Below are 21,393 nucleotides of genomic sequence, written 5' to 3'. Positions count from 1 at the left end.
ACTATAACACGGTACCACAGATACACCGCAGGTTTTCCATTCTTAAATGGAGGTAGAATGAAATTTAACTCCTTTCATCCAAAGTGGGAAAGAAAAAAAAAAAAAACTGGGTAGCTGCTCTCAGTGTTGGTAAACACTCAACTCACCTCGAGGAAATAATCAGATTAAAAAACCAAACCAAATGGAGCATATACTTTGGAGAACTTGGTGAAATGCTGCTGACTGCTGTTCTTGCATCAATTAGTATAACAAGAATAATCTTTGATGGAGGTACCGTACCACTGATACTGATACAAATACAATATATGCCGTTGGGGGCATTCTCAAGGGCCATCTACCACCACTACCAAGCTCTAAATATGCGTGACATAACAATAGCATCTAACAAGTCCATCAATTTTGTTTATTTTTCAAATAGCAAGAGGAAAAAGTAAAAGAAAAAAAATAATTTAGGAATTAAGAGGAGGATTAGAATTAGGTTTGATTAGCTAGCCAGTGATCATGGTACCGGCACCAGCATCAGTCAAAATCTCAAGAAGCAAGGAGTGTTCAACTCTTCCATCAATAATACTAGCAGTCCTGACACCTTGAGCAAGTGATCTAATACAGCAATTCACTTTGGGTATCATCCCACCACCAACTTTGCCATCTTCAATCATCTTTTTCACTCCCTTGATATCGATCTCCTTCACCAAGCTCATTGGATCCTCTCTGTTCTCAAGTATCCCCGCTACATCAGTCAACAATATCAGCTTCTCAGCACCCAATGCCGCCGCCAGTTCCCCAGCCACAGTGTCCGCATTGATGTTATAAGATTGCCCAAACTCATCCGCAGCCACAGAAGCAATCACTGGTATGTGTCCACTGTTTACCAGAGGCTCAATGACCGTGGGGTCCACGCGGGCTACTTCACCAACGAAACCCAGTTTAGCGGAGTTTGGGCTGGGCCGGGCCGTGAAGAGGCGCCCGTCCATGCCCGAGAGCCCAACCGCGGTGGCGCCGGCTTTGTTGATGAGAGAAACCAAGCTCTTGTTCACCCTCCCCACCAGAACCATGGACACGATCTCCATAGTGTTGGCATCAGTGACGCGGAGGCCGTCACGGAAAACGGGCTCGATTCCGAAACGTTTGAGCCAGAAATTGATCTCAGGACCGCCGCCGTGGACCAAGACAGGACGGAGTCCCACAACGGACAGGAGAACGAGGTCTTTTACGACGGAGGCGAGGAGGTTGTCCTTTTGGTTGGGTTTCATGGCGGCGCCGCCGTATTTGACGACGATGGTCTTTCCGCGGAATTTCTGAATGAAGGGAAGAGATTCGGAAAGAATGTCGACACGGAACTCGGCTGGGGTCTGTGTGTCAGTTACGGCTGTTGCTGCTGATGTGAGAGAGCGGGATGATTTTGTTATTTCGGTGCGGTGGTTCGAAGCGAAATTCTCGACATGTGGGGTTTTGATTTTGAAGACGGAGGGAGACTGAGAGCCTGCTTTTGACTTTGATGAGAATGAAAGCTGTGACTGTAAAAAAGGAGCAATTTCTAGGGAGGCAGCGGCGGCGGCGGCCATATTCTCCGCAGATATTGCTTGGGTTCAGAGATCAGAGAGATTCTTCCTTCCTCACTTTGGGCAGGGTTTCTAATTTTCCTCTTTTATTTTATATATAAAATAAAAATTCTGAAAAAAAAATAAAATGACTAACAGTACCGAACTGTAACACTGCTGTAAATAGTTATTAAAGTTTCTTTCTTTCTTTTTTTAAAGGAATTAGTTATTTAATTTTTTTTAGGAATTAATGTATTATACAGATATTTACAATTAATATAACACTAAATCATTACACTGATATTTATAATTAGATATATAACTCAAACTTATATTATTACATTAAATTTTATGAAGTACATGTCCATTAAATTGATATTTACAATTAGATATATAAGTGAAAATTCTATTATTACATTAAATTCTATGAAGTACATGTCTAGATAAATAACCTTCAATTACGAGAGATATCTCTGCCCCACTCGCATTTCACATGGGAGAAAAATTTACAAATAAATTCCACACAATCATACTTAATTGAGAGAAGTTGAGTTCATGAGAACTCAAACCAGTACCCTCGTAGTCATACTTAACTTTAAGGAATAGTAGTTCACCACTTGTCCTTTAGCCAAGGGACAGTTATTTAGTTTTTTAGTATACCAATCTCAACCTTTTTACTGGTAGCATTGTTAGCGAAGTGGCACTATCAGTATGAGATTTGCTGTAGTTAAGCATATTTATACCATCTGTTACAATTTAGCAACATTTGATCAGTGTTTTACATTATATCACTTTGTATAGAGCAATTATCATTTCAATAATATCATCTTCCCTTTTCTAATTAGCATCTTCCATTTTCTCTAAGCCCATCGTACTTTTATAATGCATTTTACAAATCTACCAATTTCGAAATATATTGGTATTCGAGATGGAAATCTGGAATGCAAAGGGCTCCAGCCCAGCGTCCCCAATAACTTGAAGGATTGCGTTATCTTCAACGGTGTAAAGAGCAAACTTGGAAAACAGCTTCAAGAGGTTTTTTGGATAATTTTCACAATTATCCTGATCTCTTAAAAAAAATTTCATATCAGAAAACATCATTTATTTAGTTGTAAGTTGCAATTTTGCTCTAAATTATAGGCTCATCTTAGATTTATGGTAATAAAAAAGAGCGATCTTAGATCATTATCAGCATCAATTACAAATCAACCGAAGTGGTAAGATAAAAAGAGAAAATTACCATCACAACTTTTTTCATGACATGCGAGCATCAGCACATTATTTTCTATAGAAGGCAGTCTACAAGGTTTGTTGAAGGAGATCGGTATGACCGTCTGGGGTTATTTGTGGAATTAAAAGTAGCTGCTCTTAGACCTATTTTATGGTATATCATAAGAAGAGGGGCATTGTGAAGAATTTTGACGGCTGCCAATATCGCCACTCTTAGATCAAAAAGTAGGAAAGAATTCTGCTGCAGCTTACTATTTTTATGCATTTTCATTTTTTTTCTTTGCCTCTTCGAAAAATGACAACATGACCAAAATTTGGCACAAACCATGAAAATGTAGTCTTCCATTTACTTTACTGGACTATCATTGATACAAAACTTAGATACTTATAATTTAGAAGCCAATGAAATCCTCCTCATCTCCGCTACTGAGAGATTCAACCAGTTGACTATCTTCATCCTCATCACCCTCGGTCACAATCTCCAATAACCCACCTCCACCATCATAGTCTACATCATCCATCATGAAATCCCCATCATCTTCATCATCAAGATCACTTACACTATCATCTTCATCACTATTACTCAGATCATCACCCTCACTATCACCATCCCCATCCAGATCGGCCCCCATTAGAGGGTCCACATCCACGTCGTCATCATCCTCTTCATCTTCCTCGTCACTCTCGGCATCATCAGGGTCAGAGTCATCTTCAGTTGGCCTTCTGCGACCAATTTCATAAATCCTAGCTGATGAAAACATATCTTCTTGGTCATCCATTGTAATCAATCCAACAAATGAATCTGTCCGCTCCGTTGCAAAGTCAAGCACACATCGATCAACTGGTATTGTTGCAATGTCAGAGTAATTGATGGCATCCACAGTGCGGAATGCAGCAAACAAGGGGTGCTTAACTCGGCGGGTGTGAACTGCTGACATCACATCCTCAAGATTTCTCCTCAGAATTGCATAAATTACATCCCCACGCGCATTGAATGTTATGGTCGTTTGGTCCAAGGATGGTACACTGCGGAGAAGCCTAAACTTCCGAAGATCCCAGACTTCTGAATTTATGATAACCTGTTGAAAGAAAATTTTAAGAAAAAGGCCAATTTAAAAGTTGGAGAAAGAAAATCATAACAATTTTATTATTATTATTATTCTTCAAACACCCCACCCCCAAAAAAACAAAAAAAGAAAGAACAAGGTTTAAAGCTACATGCATCTGGTGGACCAGTTGTTTGCATACACAGGTAGCAGACTGTCAAACGTCAAATGCTTTTAACTTCAACTATGCAGATTTACCATCAAAGAAGCACAAAAATTATCAGCAAATTCCACTTCTCACTGACCAGAAGATCATCCTAATAGAAATATAAAGAATGAACAACTTAGAATATCTATTTACCTCATTTCCAGCAGGATGAAAACCACCTCCCCCATGATCTGTGAATTGGTCAAAACGATGGACAGGGACAGAATTCCGCCTGTCCCATAATATTCCATTCCAAAGAAGCATTGTGTCTGAAGGACTAAAGTGTATCTGCGAATACGCATGCCCTCGACCAGTGAGATTTACTGATGTATCAGACAGTTTTGCTTCCAATTGGTAGGTCTGAATATCATAAAGGAGAATTCCTCGATCAGAAGTCTCAGTAGGTAAGGCTGCAAAAAGGTTACCAGAGTTGCTAAATCTTGCTGCCTTGCACCCCTCAAAGGAATGCATTGGCCCACCAGCAATTGAAGAGGCATTCCACAAATGCACATCCTGGGAGCTTGAAGAAAGCAAAAGCTGGGTCTCACCCGAAAGATGTGACTGAACAAGAGTCACAGGAGCTTGGTGGCTTGTGCAGCTCTCCAGTGGACTACTGCTATTGGAGTCAAAAATTTTGAGCTCCTTAGTGTGGCTACCAACTGCAATATGAGAGGAATCCCCAAGAAAAGTAATGCAAGTCAAAAGGGCACCAGCATCATCACGGCATGTTCTCCATGGCCTGAATCTGCTGTAAACAAACTGACGATCTCTACGATTTCTGTGGACTCCACTATATGTACTTTTAAACTCACGTGTACCTAGCCGGGCTGTAACATTTGATGGAGCATCAAGGCTCCGCTTTGGTTCAGGACAAACATGAGGGTGTAAAAGAGAGAGAGGTGGAAGAGTAGTTATAGGAGCTGGACACTGGCGATGTTGGTGCTTCAGGTACTGAACAACAAGAGAATCTAGGGTTATTCGCTCTGAGTTACTGGGCTGCGGATCGTTTAGAGCCCCTAGTTGGAAGGATGGTGTTGCTTGACCTGCATGGTAATTGCCACACTGGTTGTCATCCAAATATTCTGCTAAACTACCTGGTGTGGAAAACCCCTGAGGATCATTTAGAAGGCTACTTTTACGGACAGAATTAGGTGTTGGACAAGATGGAGACCGAAGTCCAAGATCACCAGTGTGAAGTCGCTTCCCAGACAATGACAATCCAGTATCCTTTAATTCAGATAATTTTCGTTTCATTGGCAATGCAATTGGAGTCTTAGATTGAGAATCTGTATCAGGATTCGATTTTGACACAGATTCGTGAGGAATTTCCAGTACACTTGGAACTGCAGACTGTTTAGAGTTACTGAAAACTTTCCTACTTGATGGTGTTTGGGAATCATGAGATTGGGACTGATGCCTAGACTGTAAATTGAAACTGGGTGAGAAAACCAGCTGCTTCTTCTTTGAAGACATGCTTGAATCACACTTCAAACTGATATCCTCATCACGAGCAGCAAGTTTTGATTTACCAGTCAAAAATCCAGGACTACGGCCAGAAGGCCACTGAATTTGTATTGATGGGCTCTCTTGCGTGGAGATTTGGTGTGCAAGAGATGATGGAGCTGCCAAGGAAGGCAAAGGTGTCAACTGAGCCTCTTTCAGCAGTTGTGCAGCAGTTGTAACCAAACCAGAGGCCTGAAGGTGTTCATGAATAAGGAGAAGAAGTTCCCTGCATTATTTATACATGTTTATGGAACAGAATGCCAAAAGAAGAGAAATCAACAAACAAAAGAGGAATCGGCAGAATACGGCGAAAAGAAGACTATTCTCGAACAAAAAAGAAATACCTGGAATGATAAGAGATAGGAGTAGCAGCAGCTATGGCTGCCCTTTCAATGCGCCTTAGAGTAGGTGTAGCAGCATCAGTAGCTGCTAAAGTACTTGCACGCCCCGAATTTGTTACAATCTAAAACATTCATAAATGATTCATAAATTCAAAATGCTTCTATTAAGTTAAAATAAGCAACTAAAAAACTATTATATTTTAGGAGTCACTAATGTACTATCTGAATAAAATCATTTTAATAAAAATAAGAGACTAATATGAAAAAACCTTTTCAGACCTCTATAGCGGCAGGTTCAAAAGATAGGGCACATTAAAGCAAAGATATAGAGGTGCTTACCGCTATAAGCTCAATTGCAACCTGGGAAAGTTCAGCTTGCCATCTGCCTTGCTCAGTTGCAGGTGTCTGCCCACCTGAATCTCGGATAAGTTCTGACAGTTTTTTTCCGACCTGGAAGACCAAGTTGAACATAGCAGTGAATGCCAAACAAGCTAAAAGTCCTACAAAATTTTAGATTATTATCTTAATCAAAAGCAGCAGTGACACATCGGATACACAGAAAACTCTTAAGAATGATAAAAATATCAAGGTAATGGAACCTGCAACAGGATAAGATGATTATAGACCATGGCAGGATACTCCAACGCTATTAATTACTTGCCAACATCAGCCAAAGCAATATTGCAGGACACAACATCGTCAAAAATATTTAAGGAATTACATAGAAAACCTTCAATGTGAACTAACAGGGTAACAAATAATAATGTCATTACAGAAACTGATGGTAAGTTAACAGAATTCAGCACACATTTATGCAGCTAACTTTTTCCCTTAAAAAGCAGAATCCAGTTAAAGAAGACAGTAAAGACTGAAAGCACAGTATAAAAGAGAAGTTTAAAGACAGGGGAAAAAAATCCAATTTACTGTTTATACCCTCCACATTACAAGAGGGAATAAGAAACCAACGACATTCATGCCTGATGTAAATGATGCTACTTGATAATGTATTTTGGCTCCTCCTCAGCTTGCTTATCCATCATCTCCCATTAAAATCAGCAAAGTAGTGCAACAAAACAACAATAAAAGGTTGTTTATGCATGTCATAATACATGTCCACTAGTTATGTCACTGTGTGATCAAATCCTTATTAATATATCTAAAATTGGATAAGTTGGTTGTTCTACATATTATCATTGGATAGGATTGGTAATTTCTACAAATCACAAATACAAGCATAAAGTACCTTGAATTTTAAAAACCACTACCCTGCAACTAAAATTTGAAAGTAATATCCAGGGCAATGCAATATAACCCTCGTGTTTAAAATATGCTAATGTAATTAATATGAACAGATTAGCATTTACCTGAAGCTTTGTCAGTATGTGTGCAATTGTGTCATCTCTGGCCAAGCCAAGCAGTACTCGACACGCAAGAGCACGCAGACAATCTAGTGCAGCAGGTGGAGAATAAATGCGCGGTTGCAAAAGATGTAGAAGAACCTTTATGCCATTATTGGCTCGGACAGCTTCTCTTGCTTGACGATAGCCTTGTTCTAATTGTGCTGCAAGGCCAGCACACCCGGCCCCAGCACCTAAAGAAATTCTTCGATCCCCGACCAATCCTGATGTTGGTGTGGGTACAGGAGTCTGAGATGTGCTACATGCGAGCTGTGTGTTTGCACTACTGCCTCTATCTAGCAGACTAGAATCCACATTCCGCTCCCTTAAGTCACTCTGACTGGGCATATAAACCACCCTATCTGAGACATTACGTTCCGCATTTCTATCTCTTGGTTCCATAGATGGACCATTTGAGGTTTGGCCAGAAACAGACTGCTGACCTTGTGCAAGTAGAGGTGGTTTATTGCTGATGGAAGGTGGAGGGCAAACAAGATTGATTAACACATTTAATGCTGGCTGTATAATCTGAAAATATACCCCAAAAACACTTAATTCTGAGTTTCTGACAGTATAAGAAAAGACACAAAGAAACAATTCTAAAATTAGATGAGAATTATCAACAAAACAAACATTAAACAACAATGCCAGAGTCGGCTTCCATCATTCACTTGCATAATAGATATAACAAGAGCAGCAACCAGAACAACAGCAACAATACTTTAAAGGAAAAATGTTCAGAAAAGATCTTACCTCAGGGTCAACATAACTACTAACAGCATTTGCCGCATCCAAAATGACTGCTATACCAGTATGATTATTACTCAGTGTGGCATTAACAATCATCTTGCGGCTATTAGGAACCAGCGTAACAATGTGCAGAACACCCAATGCATACTGGAGCAAGTCGTGCAAATAACGCTCAACTGGAGGGGCCTAAATAGATTAGCAAAATTAAATTTAGAGAATTAGCAAATGTGGTAAAGAACATATTGAGTCAAAAAATGGAAAAGAACTTGAGTCGACAAACCATACCTGACACAATTCCAACAAGGTAATATGTCCATTTAAGCTCAAAAATCTATCCACTGCAGGCCACCGAGTTCTCACAAGAGCAGGGCCCAGCTTCCGATCCTTCTGTAACTGCAGAAAAACTGCATCTATTGCCTCATTACTAATGTCAAGTGGTTTATATGCAGCCCTCACATTTGGAATATTCCGCCCTGCACTTCGGTTACTTTTATTAGGACGAATCGAATCAACAAGCAAAAGGAGATGAGCTCTGAAATATTGCCGCAGAGCAACACAGGTGTGATAAGCAATCTGCTTCTCTGACGATGTCAGTACTTCTGGCGGTGATCGATCATTTCGAAGTGATGTTGAGCTGGAAAGCCCTACAGCCCCAGCATTAACTCCAGATCTTACTGAGGCAGCATCATTTAGAAGGCCCAGTAATTTCTGTAAGCCATCCTGAGCATCAAAAGCATCAATAATTGCTCTGAAAACAAATGCAGCAGCAAAAAAAAGGGCTGCATTTTTTCTGGCTTGATCCTGTGTGCACTCAAGAAGTTGGATAGCCAACTCAACCAACTGATGGACAACATCAGTTGGCAGTGCACATACACGTTCCATTATCCCCTGTATCAAATTTTATAAAAGGTGAGAAATCACAGTAAAAACAAGATAAAGAGTTAATACATGGAAGAACACAAATCATAATAGTCAAACACTACCGGGCAATACCTGAAGAGAACCTATAGTAAATAAGCAAGAAGAAAGACCAAAAAATGTCTGATTGTTTCTTGGGACCGCAAGCAGCTTTTGCATGCCACCCCGATCCACGAATAACGCTGCAAATTTTCTATGAGCAGCCAAAGCACAAATCAGTTTCATCACATCAGGCAAAAGCATTGCAACCTTCGATTCTTCTTCGTATTTGGAACTCCGCTGCAAAAGCGCAAGACAGACATCTACTCCCTTTTCATGTAGCACAGGACCAAGAACTTCCACGTATTCACCTAATGTCTCGAGGCACTGAATGCAATATTTTTCTCTCAACTGTGCAAGGGATTCAACATCAGGGATGAAATATTCCTCAACATCCTCATTCGTTTCTGTTTCTGTGACGCTTAAACTCACCGAGTCCACATTGGTGCTAATAGAGTTCCTGCCACCAATCCACAAAGAGCATATATTAGCACTTGCCTAACTGAAATATAATCTCCAAGAAGAAAGAAGACTATAAATACCAAATTGAAACCGTTGAAGTAATTAGTTATGTGCTTTAAATGTGTACAATGACCAACCTCGAAACCTCGACTGCATCAGCAGCATCAATAACAGTAGATGCAGCTCTGGAAGCAGCCAAAAGAGCAGCATCTTCATCATTAGTAGTTTTAAATTCCTGGAATCATAGGAAGTGGCAAAATGGAATTCAATTTCAGATAAATGAAGAAAATGAAACAGAAAGTTAAGAATCTAGAGAAGCAGTAAACTCTAAAACCTAAAAGATAGACATAATGCTGCATACCTCTGAGGCTGCACTTTTGACAACTTCAGCAGCAGCATCACCAGCTGCCTTGATGGCTTCTAAAGGAGCGTTGGCCGCCCTAGCTTCAGCTTCAGCAGCTCTCACTGCTTTCTTTACCATATCAGATATGTCCTTGCTTCCAACCCTACATTCTTGGAAGCAGTCATCACCATCCTCTCTTTCCATAAACACACCATCTGAACCAATTGTTCCTGAATGCTTCCTACCATCTGGTGCTTTTTTCGTATCAGAACTTTTTGAAACACTCCTATCTCTAATACTTCGTACCTGTCCTAAACGGCTACCAGATACTGGGGATGTTAAACCCTGATCAGTCTCAATAGCCCCTTCATTAATCCTCCCCTTCCCTCTGGATCTTATCCATCCACGGTTCATTCTCCGCCTTGAGGAGTCATCTCTTCCAGTTTCATCATTATCTCCAAGCTTTGTCTTCCCCTCACGAGCATCAGTATATGCTTCAGACATATCGATCCCTGCAGCTAACCCATCATGTGGTTCTCCATCATCAGCTCCACACTCATCTCCATGTGTCACCCTTTCAATGTCTTGATCGTCTAGAGACCGTTCATCTATTGTCCTTTCATCAGGATGCTCTAGAATCTGCCGTAGCCTAACCCGACCTTCTTCTCTACCTCTCAAGGAAGTAGCACTGGCTGAATTCTTACTCTCAGCCAAATGGTTAGCATCTTTTTGACTCGTCTCCCCAAGGACACGTATGCGGAGATAACGCATAAGCTTCGCAGACAATCCAGATGTTAACACATCTTCCACCACTTGACCACCACTGACAATCAATCAAAACCAAATAAGAAATGGTGTAAAATAAATTAAGCATATAAGTGAGAAATTATGAATGAGAAAGCATACCCCGCCAAACACACAGCAAGAAGTCCGGTTGCATAAGTTTTCAACATCTCAGAATCTGAAGCTTCCTTTCTACTCATATGATGCTTCAAGTGACGATCTTCACAAGACAATCGGGCAGTCTCATCCATCACCCAATTTTTGACGTTGTCAACAACAGGTTCTTCAAAAGCATGGGGATACTGTATAAAATTCACCGTGTCATAAAGTAGACAAAACATTCCATGAAAATGAAAAGGCTATAAAGAAAATATACTTTCAAGATAAAGAGACAACAGAAATCTTACAATCCAAGTGAGTGAACAGCTTAGAACAAGGCGAGCAGCAGCAGCCTGGACAGAGGTGGAATACCTACTTTCTGACAAAAACTTTGAAGATATCAATTCAAAGAAATCATCATTTTCCTGAGGAGGAAGAAAAAGAAATTCTAGGGATCAGACACATGGCTGGCGAGTTTAACACAGATAAAGCAGTATATAAACAGGACACGACATCACCAAAAGGAAAAAGGCTAAGACCAGTTAGTTACCCGAACTAAGTTGCCAAGGCGTCCAATATTATGAGAAGCCCGAGCATTATTGGAGGAAAAGCCACTCTCTTCCAAGTATCTACAGTTCAATTAATTAAAATAATGATGTCCAGTCGTTAATAATCACACACATATATAAATAAATATAAGTTTTCGAAATGAATTCAATTGAAAACGAGGAAGCTTTTGCTTACGTACAGAGATTCTTGGATCTCAAAGAGAGATGAGAGGGCATGAAGGACGCTGGGATTAGGGTTATCGGGTGAAGAAGTGATCTTCTCCATGAGTTTCTGAGCCTTGGCCATCAACTCTTCCTCTACTTTCTTCGTTTCATCCTCTCCGCCTCCGCCTCCGCCTCCGCTTTCGCCTCCACCTCCTTCAAGAACAGGAGCTTCACTAAGCCCTTGGCTCGATGATCCTTCCATAAACCAAAAACAAGAATGAACCTTTCTCTGATTAAACAAACAAAACTGTTTAGACTTTTTAATTTACTACTGCTTCCTTGCTCGCCAACTCAAACTCAACTATTTTGGTCAATGAGCGTGCAATTGGGCGTTCGGTTCAGGGACTAGGCCCTAGGGTGTTTGATTGAGAGAGAGCTGGGCGTAATTATACTATATTATATTACGAGCGGAGGGGAAGCAAAACCAATAAAGACGGACGCTGCGGTTGTCTTTCCCTTTTATACGATGATTGATGAGAGAGACGCTTCTAACTTGTTCACGAAATGGATCCGAGCATTCCCGAATAACCCGACCCTCTTACTCCTAACCCTAGTTTCTGGCCCAATTTAGTCGGGTCCATAAAAGGCCCGTCTTTAACAGGTTATTCTCCTACTGAATGTCATTATTACCCTTGCTGGCAACTGGATTTCCAAGTCTCTACACTTCCTTACACATAAACCATAGCATTCTGCCAATAGCCAAACCATTTTTATCCCCTTCTTTCCTTAATGAGCAAAATATCCAGTTATCAGTAAAACGCTATCTTTGATCATCCATAATTCCATATTGTAGTATACAGCTTACAGTCGAAGAGTGAGTCAGACGCATAAAAGTGATAAGAGCAGCCAACAAGTGCCTGTAGTGATGCATTTCTTGCTTGATAACCCAAGTTTCAGTGGCATCAAAGTAGACATACAAAAACTACTCTGCCAATATTGTCGTGAATCATTTGCTACATAAAAGAGAAACATGTTGTAAGGTATTTAGATGATATTGTAGCATTCCGATGCACATACAATGGTTTTTTAATTAAAAAAAAATTTGCTTTTTAGATTTTTTTTCAATATGATGAGAATACACAGCCGGGAGAACAGGTGTAATAACAATAATAATAATAATAATAAATTAATTAACAAATAAAACTTGTGCGATGAAATCTTACATTTTTCTTGCCTGAAAGGTACAATTTATTTCATCAGTTCAGGATTCACGAAACCCCAGTAACCATACAAACAAAAGTTAAGACTATAGGGATAAAATCGTAATCATGAAAATAAAAAGAAATGGGGATTTTATCGCCCTTCCTTTTCGGGATCCAAGTAATTCTTTGTTGGCCATTCTTTATGTTTCCACTGTACAATCCAGAAACAATTTTTTTTTTTTTTTTAAAAGGAAAAGAATTCAGGAGTGCAGCAGCCACATCATCGAAGAGAATTTCATTCAATCCCCGAGCAAATGTCTTCTTGTTACAGATCGTACATGGAAAATTATTGTGAAGAAGAAAGGGAAGCACTAGCATCGCCCGATCCTGCTGCTCAAGCTCAGCTCAATCAGTGGACAGAGTATGATTATATTCCTTAAATCTTTTGGGTCTGAACAATGAAATGATTTAAGTTAAAATTATAGGTTATATAGTCCAATTATTAGTCATTTTAAGTGATTAGCTATTAGTAGTTGGCAATGGTAAATTCAGGATTCAGGACGAGCTAAAAAAGAGATTAATAACTGAAGATTTTTTTACTTGGAATTTACCGAACTCCACAACCACAAACACGAGCACAAAAGAAGAAGAAGAGGTGTTGCTGAAGTATATTGGTGGTGTTGATATGAGCTTCTCAAAGGAAGATCCATCAATTGCATGTGGTTGCATTGTTGTGTTGGACCTCCAAACTCTGCAAATAGTCTATGAGGATTATTCTCTTCTCAGGCTTCAAGTGCCTTATGTCCCTGGTTTCCTTGCATTTCGCGAGGTCTCTTTCATTTTAGTTATCTTCTTCTTATAGAATATTTTCATGTAGTTATTTTGCACTTAACATATTTTATGATTTTCTTCTCTTTGCTTTAGGCTCCGGTTCTTTTATCGCTTCTGGATAACATGAAAAAGAGGGCTAACCATTTTTACCCACAGGTGATGATTGATTAATTGATCCTCTTATTATCACCCATGCTTCTTGATGCCTACTGCAGTGCCGAATTCTTGAATACATCCACTACTAGCTTTCCTCCTATTGGATTTTATAACAGCTTTTTTAATCAACAGGTATTAATGGTTGATGGCAATGGACTACTCCATCCTCGAGGCAAGTATTTTTTGCATGCATTTCCATATATGCTATTTCTTCCTAAACGTTATGCATAGAGCTCCTTTTTTGTCCCTTCCCTTTTGCAAGTTTTGTTATTATAGACAGAATATTTGTTTAACTCGATATTTTGGGCAGTTGTAGTATTTTGTTTGAACTTGATTGCCAAGCAGCATTTGGTTTTCCACCTACATCAATTGTTGGATCCAATGCTAACATTAATTTATGAACTCTCTTCGTAGGTTTTGGCTTGGCCAGTCACATCGGTGTTCTGGCGAATCTTACTACAATTGGGGTTGGAAAGAATGTGAATATTGACTACAGTACAGACTAGTTTTTCTTCTTTGTATTCTTCAATTAAAGGGAACCAAGGGCTTCATTGTTACTGGTTTTTATATTTAATGATTGATCATTCTAGGTGTCTCTGATATTATGAAATACTATCTACTCACCTATCACTGTTCTGAGTTAAGAACTTAATTCTTGACTCTCCATTGTGTTACATTGAATCATGATTTTCTAACTTTAAAATATTTCAGCTGCACCATGTGGATGGTCTAACACATTCTGGAGTAAGGCAACTACTTGATGCAAAAGAAAACAATAATGAAGATATTATTCCTTTGATGGGAGGCTCAGGATCCACATGGGGAGTGGTAAGTGAGTTAGCATGAGGTTCGGTTTGTGATATTTGACTCTTTATGTGTATCTTATAATGTGACCAAGTATATTTCTAGAGGCAACTGCAAGAGTGGTGAAGATTGAATTTTCCAACCCCAAATAGCCAGCTTTAATGTAAATTGCTTGGCATCTCGTAGAGATCGTCATTAGCATCAAGTAATAACTTGTAGCCAATCATTCCTGTTCATAGAAAGTCTCTGTTAGCAGTGATGAAGATTCATTAGGTCTCTTTTCTGCTACTTGCCTTTCATTGTCTTGGATCTGTTTGAAATTCTTCATTATTTAGCAGTTCTTTGAGAGTAAGGTTCTGAGGATTTTCCTTTTTGGCTTTTGCAAGAACTATCTTTTATGTACATTGATTTAGTATATCTGCAGGAGAGGTTGTGAAGTTTTGGTGAGGTCTTGGGACTTGGGTAGAAGCCTTAGGCAAGCTTTTTGTATGTTGAAAATTGTTGGCTTAGCTGATTCTTGTTTGCTTCATCTGTTGAAGGATCCCAATTTAAACTGAATATAGCTTTTGTTACTGATTTAGGTGTCTCCAGTTCACATTGTTTTCATAACTCCTAAGATTTTGGTTTCAGAATTATACTTGAGATCAATCTTGCATTTTTGTAGGCAATGAGATCAACTCCAGACACATTGAAGCCTATATTTATTTCAGTTGGTCACTGCATTTCACTTGATACTGCTGTCATGATTGTTAAAATGACTTGCAAGTATCGTGTGCCAGAGCCTATACGACAGGTCAAAACTCAGTACCTCCGCTTTTGGCTAGCAACTCAATTGTCGTTCATTAACTTTTGAGGATATGTTGCTATTTTACGAGCACTGACTATTTAATCTATAAATAAAAGATGTTCTTTTGAGTATTCCCTAGTTTATTTAAAGTTGGGGTGGTGAATGCTGGTGGTGTTTCTTTTTCATCTTGCAGTCTTCAGTTGTTCATAACGTTGAGCTGTTGAGCACTATCGCTTATTCTTTCTTTAATTGACTTATCATGTTTGAGATGACATTGATGTTCAATTCTAAATCTGCACTTTTGTCTTAATGCAGGCTGATATAAGATCAAGAGACTATCTCCAGAAGCATCAGAGCACATGTCTCTTGCAGAGATGGCAATGACTTGGGATGTTTGTGATCTCGCCATGCTCAAAATATGGCGTATGGGAGATTTGTGTTACTGCTTGTACGAAATTAAGGATGTAAATGGTCCATCATAATAAATTTCCCAGTTAACAAGAAAATGTGGTTCGTGTATGCTAGAATGTTGGGATTAAGTTAATTTCGTACAGATTAATTTGTTCATTAGCTGTAAATTCTTCATTTTTTTTCGTCTCTCGCCCATTGATGTTGTCTACTGAATTGTATAGATGTTTTGATGCTGTTGTTTCAGATCAAAGGTAATGAAGTCCCCATCTTTTTTTTTTCTGATTCTGTTCTGGCATTTGGGATAGTCATGATGAAGTTCATCTTTTAAAGTGTAAATTCTTTATTTTCTTAAATGATTTGCTTTGAAACGGTGGTTACATATCAAGAACTATCCCTTGGTGAGAATTTTAGTGTCCTTTTGAAACCTTGTAGATGAATTACGCATTTTTGTGAGGATGAAAAACTAGTGAATTTCCTAAACTTTAAATTATCATACGACAGTTATCTGCTTTCGAAATAAACAGACGACCAGTCATTTACTATTATGAGAAACAAACGATTAGCACACAGTGTTCACTGAATCGTATACAGATTAACGACAGGACATGTGATATCTGAAAATACAGATGAGCGACGATGTTTACGCAGATAAATTCGGGATTTAAGAATCAAGACGAGCTAAAAAGGGAGATAAAAACTGAAGATGATTCGAAATCTGAATGGGAAATTGTCCAACTCCACAAGCACAAACGCAACAGCAACGGAAGAAAGAAGAGGGGGTGTTGGTGATAAATATATAAAATATGAGATGAGCTTCTCTAAAGGAAGATCCAACAAATATTCAATCGCATGGCTGCTATGCTGTACGCGTTGACGATGTATTTCATAGTCTCTCCTCAGGTTTCATGTGCCTTTCGCGAGGTCTCATTTTAATAAAGTTACGTTCTTATTAAAGGGAAATAGATCATCGTTTATTATAATTAGTGACTTGGTGTATTACTTTGCTCTAAACAATTTCTTTGGTTCTCTTCTCTTCAATGGTTAACTAGCTAGCTGCTCTCTTTTTTTCACGTCATCTGTGTATTTGCACATACATCGATTGTTGGATACAACCGAACATTCTTGGCTTGGCCAATTGGCCAATCGTATCGGTGTTCTGGCAAATCTTCCTACAATTGGGATTGGAAAGAATGTGGTGGACACTAGTTTTTTCATTTAATTCTCGTCAATGTGTTTACTATTTTAGGCATCCGCCTCTGCAGGATTTCTGAGTTTCTTTTGCAATATGAAATCTGTTAGCAGCCAATATCCCACGTGGCTAAGTTAAGGTTTGACATGTTACCTTTTCATATAGATAGCAGAATACATATGCAAGCACGGTGCCCTCGACTTACCACCAGAAATGTGTTTGTAACAAAATCCTATCTATTCACTTGTCTTTGTTCTGAGTTGAGAACTTGAATTTTTGAGTTCATATTCATTTACATCAAATTATATTATGGAAAATTTCCAACTTCAAAATATTTCTGCTGTACCACTACTCATTCTGTAGTAAGGGAACTTACTGACATAAAGGAAAAAAATAATAAAGATATTATTACTTTGACCGGAGGTTCAGGTCTCAGGATGATGCATTTGGGAAGTTGTATGTGAGTAAGCCAATTGGTGCATCCTGTAATGTGACAAAGTATTTATCTGTAGCCAATTGATAGAGTGATAAGGAAGAATATCCAATAGCCAGCTTTAAAATAAACTGCTGGGCATCTCCTAGGGGTCTTCAATATCTTTATCAGGACAGTGATAACTACCAAGTAATGAATTGTAGCCAATCATTCCCATTTATAGAAGGTCTCCATTATGAGTGGTGAAGAGTGGATAGTAATTTATTATTGTTCTTTTGGTATGATAAGAAGCTGAAATTAAATTGATGATGAAAAACCAAAACACTCTACAGAGAAGTAAAGAAGGAACTTTCTGGTTGGTTGATGAAGGTGACATACTTGGATATTGATTGGAACATTTTTATATGTGATTTTCTCTGTTTTTTTCTTTGTTTGTTTGTTCATGTTATTGGTCTATGAAGGATACGGAACTAGTCTGTTGCCTGATAAAATTGTCAACAACCCACAGTTTTCTTAATCTGTCACCATTTTTCCCACCTTTGGTTTTATTCTAAAAACTATTTGATTATGTGCCAGGGAAGATGTGTATTTCTTTATAACATGAATGTCAGATTGTTGGATCGGAGTGTTTGGGGATAGAAGCCTTAAGCCTCCAGTCAGAAGCGACTTATTCTATTTCTTATTCACCGAGTCGTGAATCAACTCACAAGTCTCCTGACTGATACCATAGGTCATTGTCTTTACGAAAGCTTCAAACTTAGGCTCATCTGCCAGCTAGATTCACTCCCCGTGAACAGCAGCTATGCCTGTTGGGCCCAACCTAGGATGAAAAGGGGAGACAGAGTAGGATCTAATTTCCAACAGAGGGCAGTGTAACTAATTATATATTCATTCATTATTAATAGGGACCCCCATTCATTCCTAGATTCCCGTCACTACGGATTGATTGTCCCTACCTAACTACATGGTAGTGGTCTAGGGAGCGAAATTGCTAGAGCACGGGAGAATGAAGAGTAATGATTTCAGCAAGAGCAGCCGGACGGACTACTATACTGAGTCTAGTGACTTCTAGAGTTGGTTGTTATGGCAAGGCATCTGGTTTTAGGTGTCTTCAGTTTATGTCATTTCATAGCTCCAAAGATTTTGGCTTGCAGAACCGTAATTTACAGCAATTTGGTTTTTTTTTTTTTCCAGGCAATGAGATCAACAGCAGATACATTAAAGGCAATATTTATTTCAGTTGGTCACCCGCTTACCGCATCGCTTGATACTGCTATCGTGATTGTTAAAATGTCCTGCAGGCACCCTGTGCCAGAGCCTATACGGCAGGTTAAACCAAGTACCTTCTTTATTGACTCACAACTAGAATCCTTCAAAAACCTTTTGAGGATATTTTGTTATTTTATGAGCGCTCTCTCTTTAACATGTAATGTAAAAATAATTACTTAGAATTCCATGGTTTATCGAGTTGGATGGTCATCAGTTGTTTGATCGGAATATTTGTGGTGTTCTTTTCATCCTTAGATGTTTATAAATCTGAGCTGCTGAACATCATTGTTTATTCTTTTGTTTCATTTACTTACCATGTTTGAGATGAAACTGATTTTCGATTCTAATACCCATTTTCGTATTATATGCAAGTTGATTGACATAAGACCAAGAGACTAGCCAAAAGCATCAAGCAGAACATTAGAACAGTGGACGTACTTGAATCTGGTAGGTCCTTTTTTCTTTGCTTTCTTTTGGTTTCTGTGTTTCTTTTAATGTCAAAAAATCAACAGACGTAGAAAAAACTAGGAACCACTTGTAAATGTATGTGTGGACTAAACAGTCTAAACTCCTCTTCCTTTATTTGACATTAAAGTCATACACCAAAGCTCCCGTTTTAAATTATTTTGTTGACGAAGTTTGTTTATTAATCGCAGCAATTAACATTGCATGTCTGGATGCTATCGGCAGCTAAAGCCTAAAGATATCTAAATGTTTCTTATAGCAAAAAAAATCCGAATTAAATTACATAAGCCTACAACTCAACAACCTCTTTATAATTTCCAAAATTGTGACATAATAAATCGGATTGTTAATCAAAATGCGAAGACTTAAAGTACTGATCAGGGCTCCATTTGGTTATCAGGAGTTACAGATATAGCTGCAATTATGAAATAAAAGTTAATAGTACGTAGTAAATATAATTTTTAAATAATAATTTTTTAAAAATTAATAAAGATATAATAAATTTTTTATCATGTAAGTGTAAAATCAAATCAACTTAGTTTCTAAGTTACAACAACTAATGTTTATCAAGTATTTTAGTGCAGTAACTTATAAGTTACAGCTGCTCGACCTCAATCACAAATAGGATCCATGTGGCCTAAAGGGTTCATAATGCAGTACTTTTTTGTTACAAGAATGATCCTATGTGAGACTGGAGCTGTTATGGTACTATCTAAACGATTCTTCGTAAAGAATATTAGATCTTTAATCTAATGTGGGTTTATATGTAAATAATTATGTGTTGCAGACTGTCATATAAGGTTAAGTTCAATTAAAAGTGATTTATTCAGGTTTTCAGTAATTTATACTTTCATGTATCTAATAGGGTGTAAACATTTAATGTATAGATATTTAAGAGTAGTTTTTGTTTCTATGATAAGCTGAATAGAAATACGTAATGAGAATAGAAAAAGTTGTGTTATATAAGTAGTTATAGTCCCTTAGGTCACACATACTATTTTATCATTTTATGATATTCTATCATTAAAGAGAGTGTAAATAGAAATTTAAAGAATTCTCTAAAAGAACGTATTGATATGGAAGATAAATTACACGACTCTAAAAAGTAATTAAATATTATGGATTCAGATATATTTTCTCATATTCGTTTATTGTTTCTTAATAATACAATACGAATATTCTTAGAATTTAGGTGATTGTTGTCACTGAAGGATTATGTTATAACAAGTGATAATAGAGTTGACCTTGGTCAAGCAGGTTGACTTCACAATGAAGTACTCTCGTGGTATTTCACTTAATATAACTTCGAAGAATAAATTTATTAGAAAGCCTTCTACCTGGAGAATATATAAAAGAGCGCTCTTGAATTGGCCACAAACATGGAACTCCCTATGTTTATGTATGTGTAGGGTTGGCTGGGCTGGATAAATGCATTAAAAACGGCCAAGTTTTAGTGGATGGTGCTGCTACAGTTGGCGTGCGAACTCGCTCTAGGGAAAAAAAAATATTAGTAGTTTAATAGTTCTTAGCCTACATTGGGATTATTAGTAGTACTAGAGCTCTCCATTGATTTATTTAACCAACACCTGTATCTTATTCTTATCCAAAAACAAACGTTTTTTTATAACAAACGCATTATAGCCAATTTAGTTTAGCGGTAAAAGTGTTATTCGTTCAATTAATTCTAGAAACTGACAAGTGACTCTTCGATTTGTGTGCCTGAATAAATTTATAATCTCGAATCTCGATACAAACAATAAGATCCCTTTTAATTCATTTAGTTTGAATTGGTATTTTCTCCCTCGAAAAAATATTTTATTTGAAGATGGAGATAGTGCAAATATGTTTCTTGCTTTTAACCTGATGCAAGTTGAAGAATCATATTCAATGGTCCCCGGTAACCCACTTTTGGTATTGTTGATTAATAATAAAATAAATAAGTTATTTTTGTAACTTTACATATTTATGGATTAGAGAAGCATCGTAAAAATCAATTCGCGAGGTTTTGGACTGGACCGATGTCGATCCAATAAGAATGACTTAGTTTTTGAATTAGAATAGAGCAAATGTAAAATTTCGAAAGTGGGTAATAAGAACCGAATGTTATATTCGATTTTAAATAACTAAATATACATAGAATAATAAAAGAGTATTATGAGCATGCTTATACAGATGCTCTTTTATACATGATCTTTGACTGACGGGATAAGAGGATTAATCGAACTAAACATTTGTTCCATAAACGAGTAATTAATGGAATTGTGAATGGGGTTTGGTATTACAAGTTTTTCATGTGGGGAAAGGTATAAAATATTTAGAGCAAGTCGTACTTTTTTTTATTTACCCTTTTTTTTCCTGTTTTTATTGGAAAGTCCTCTACCTGGAGAACATATAAAACAGTGCTCTCAAATTGGCCACAAATATGGAACTCCCTATGCCTTGATATGTAGAGGGTTGCATTTTTTATACAATA

At 38.0% G+C, this 21,393-nt stretch overlaps 3 protein-coding genes across 4 annotated transcripts; 1 reads left to right on the top strand and 2 right to left on the bottom strand.

The window, feature by feature from the left end:
• Positions 1-204: 204 nt before the first annotated feature.
• Positions 205-1,637, bottom strand: LOC102627964 (acetylglutamate kinase, chloroplastic). The gene has a single exon (XM_006483594.4). The coding sequence runs from the start codon at positions 1,563-1,565 to the stop codon at positions 489-491; it is 1,077 nt and encodes a 358-aa protein (XP_006483657.2). The 5' UTR covers positions 1,566-1,637; the 3' UTR covers positions 205-488.
• A 1,360-nt stretch (positions 1,638-2,997) lies between these two features.
• On the bottom strand, positions 2,998-11,884 carry LOC102628260 (DDB1- and CUL4-associated factor homolog 1). Its single transcript, XM_006483595.4, has 14 exons — positions 11,409-11,884; positions 11,211-11,289; positions 10,969-11,085; positions 10,685-10,863; positions 9,797-10,601; positions 9,573-9,670; positions 9,010-9,433; positions 8,302-8,904; positions 8,020-8,202; positions 7,234-7,794; positions 6,209-6,319; positions 5,873-5,991; positions 4,179-5,754; positions 2,998-3,850 (listed from the first exon to the last, which is right to left on the bottom strand). The coding sequence occupies exons 1-14, from the start codon at positions 11,633-11,635 to the stop codon at positions 3,164-3,166; spliced, it is 5,769 nt and encodes a 1,922-aa protein (XP_006483658.2). The 5' UTR covers positions 11,636-11,884; the 3' UTR covers positions 2,998-3,163.
• Positions 11,885-12,583: 699 nt separating this feature from the next.
• LOC102628555 (uncharacterized) lies at positions 12,584-16,639 on the top strand. Of its 2 annotated transcripts, XM_006483596.4 has the most exons (8): positions 12,603-12,996; positions 13,128-13,404; positions 13,500-13,562; positions 13,695-13,734; positions 13,977-14,041; positions 14,274-14,390; positions 15,031-15,159; positions 15,469-15,846. In XM_006483596.4, exons 1-8 carry the CDS (start codon positions 12,890-12,892, stop codon positions 15,535-15,537), a joined length of 867 nt encoding a protein of 288 aa, XP_006483659.2. In that variant the 5' UTR covers positions 12,603-12,889; the 3' UTR covers positions 15,538-15,846. The 2 variants fall into 2 exon arrangements, with proteins under 2 accessions (XP_006483660.2, XP_006483659.2); XM_006483597.4 differs by lacking the exon at positions 15,031-15,159 and having other exon boundaries at positions 12,584-12,996; positions 15,469-16,639.
• Positions 16,640-21,393: the final 4,754 nt, after the last annotated feature.

Source organism: Citrus sinensis, chromosome 1, assembly GCF_022201045.2.
Source record: "Citrus sinensis cultivar Valencia sweet orange chromosome 1, DVS_A1.0, whole genome shotgun sequence".
In the NCBI taxonomy this organism is placed as follows: Eukaryota; Viridiplantae; Streptophyta; class Magnoliopsida; order Sapindales; family Rutaceae; genus Citrus; species Citrus sinensis.
Note: the sequence above shows the minus strand (reverse complement) of the source record. Positions and strands in the feature narration are given on the sequence as shown.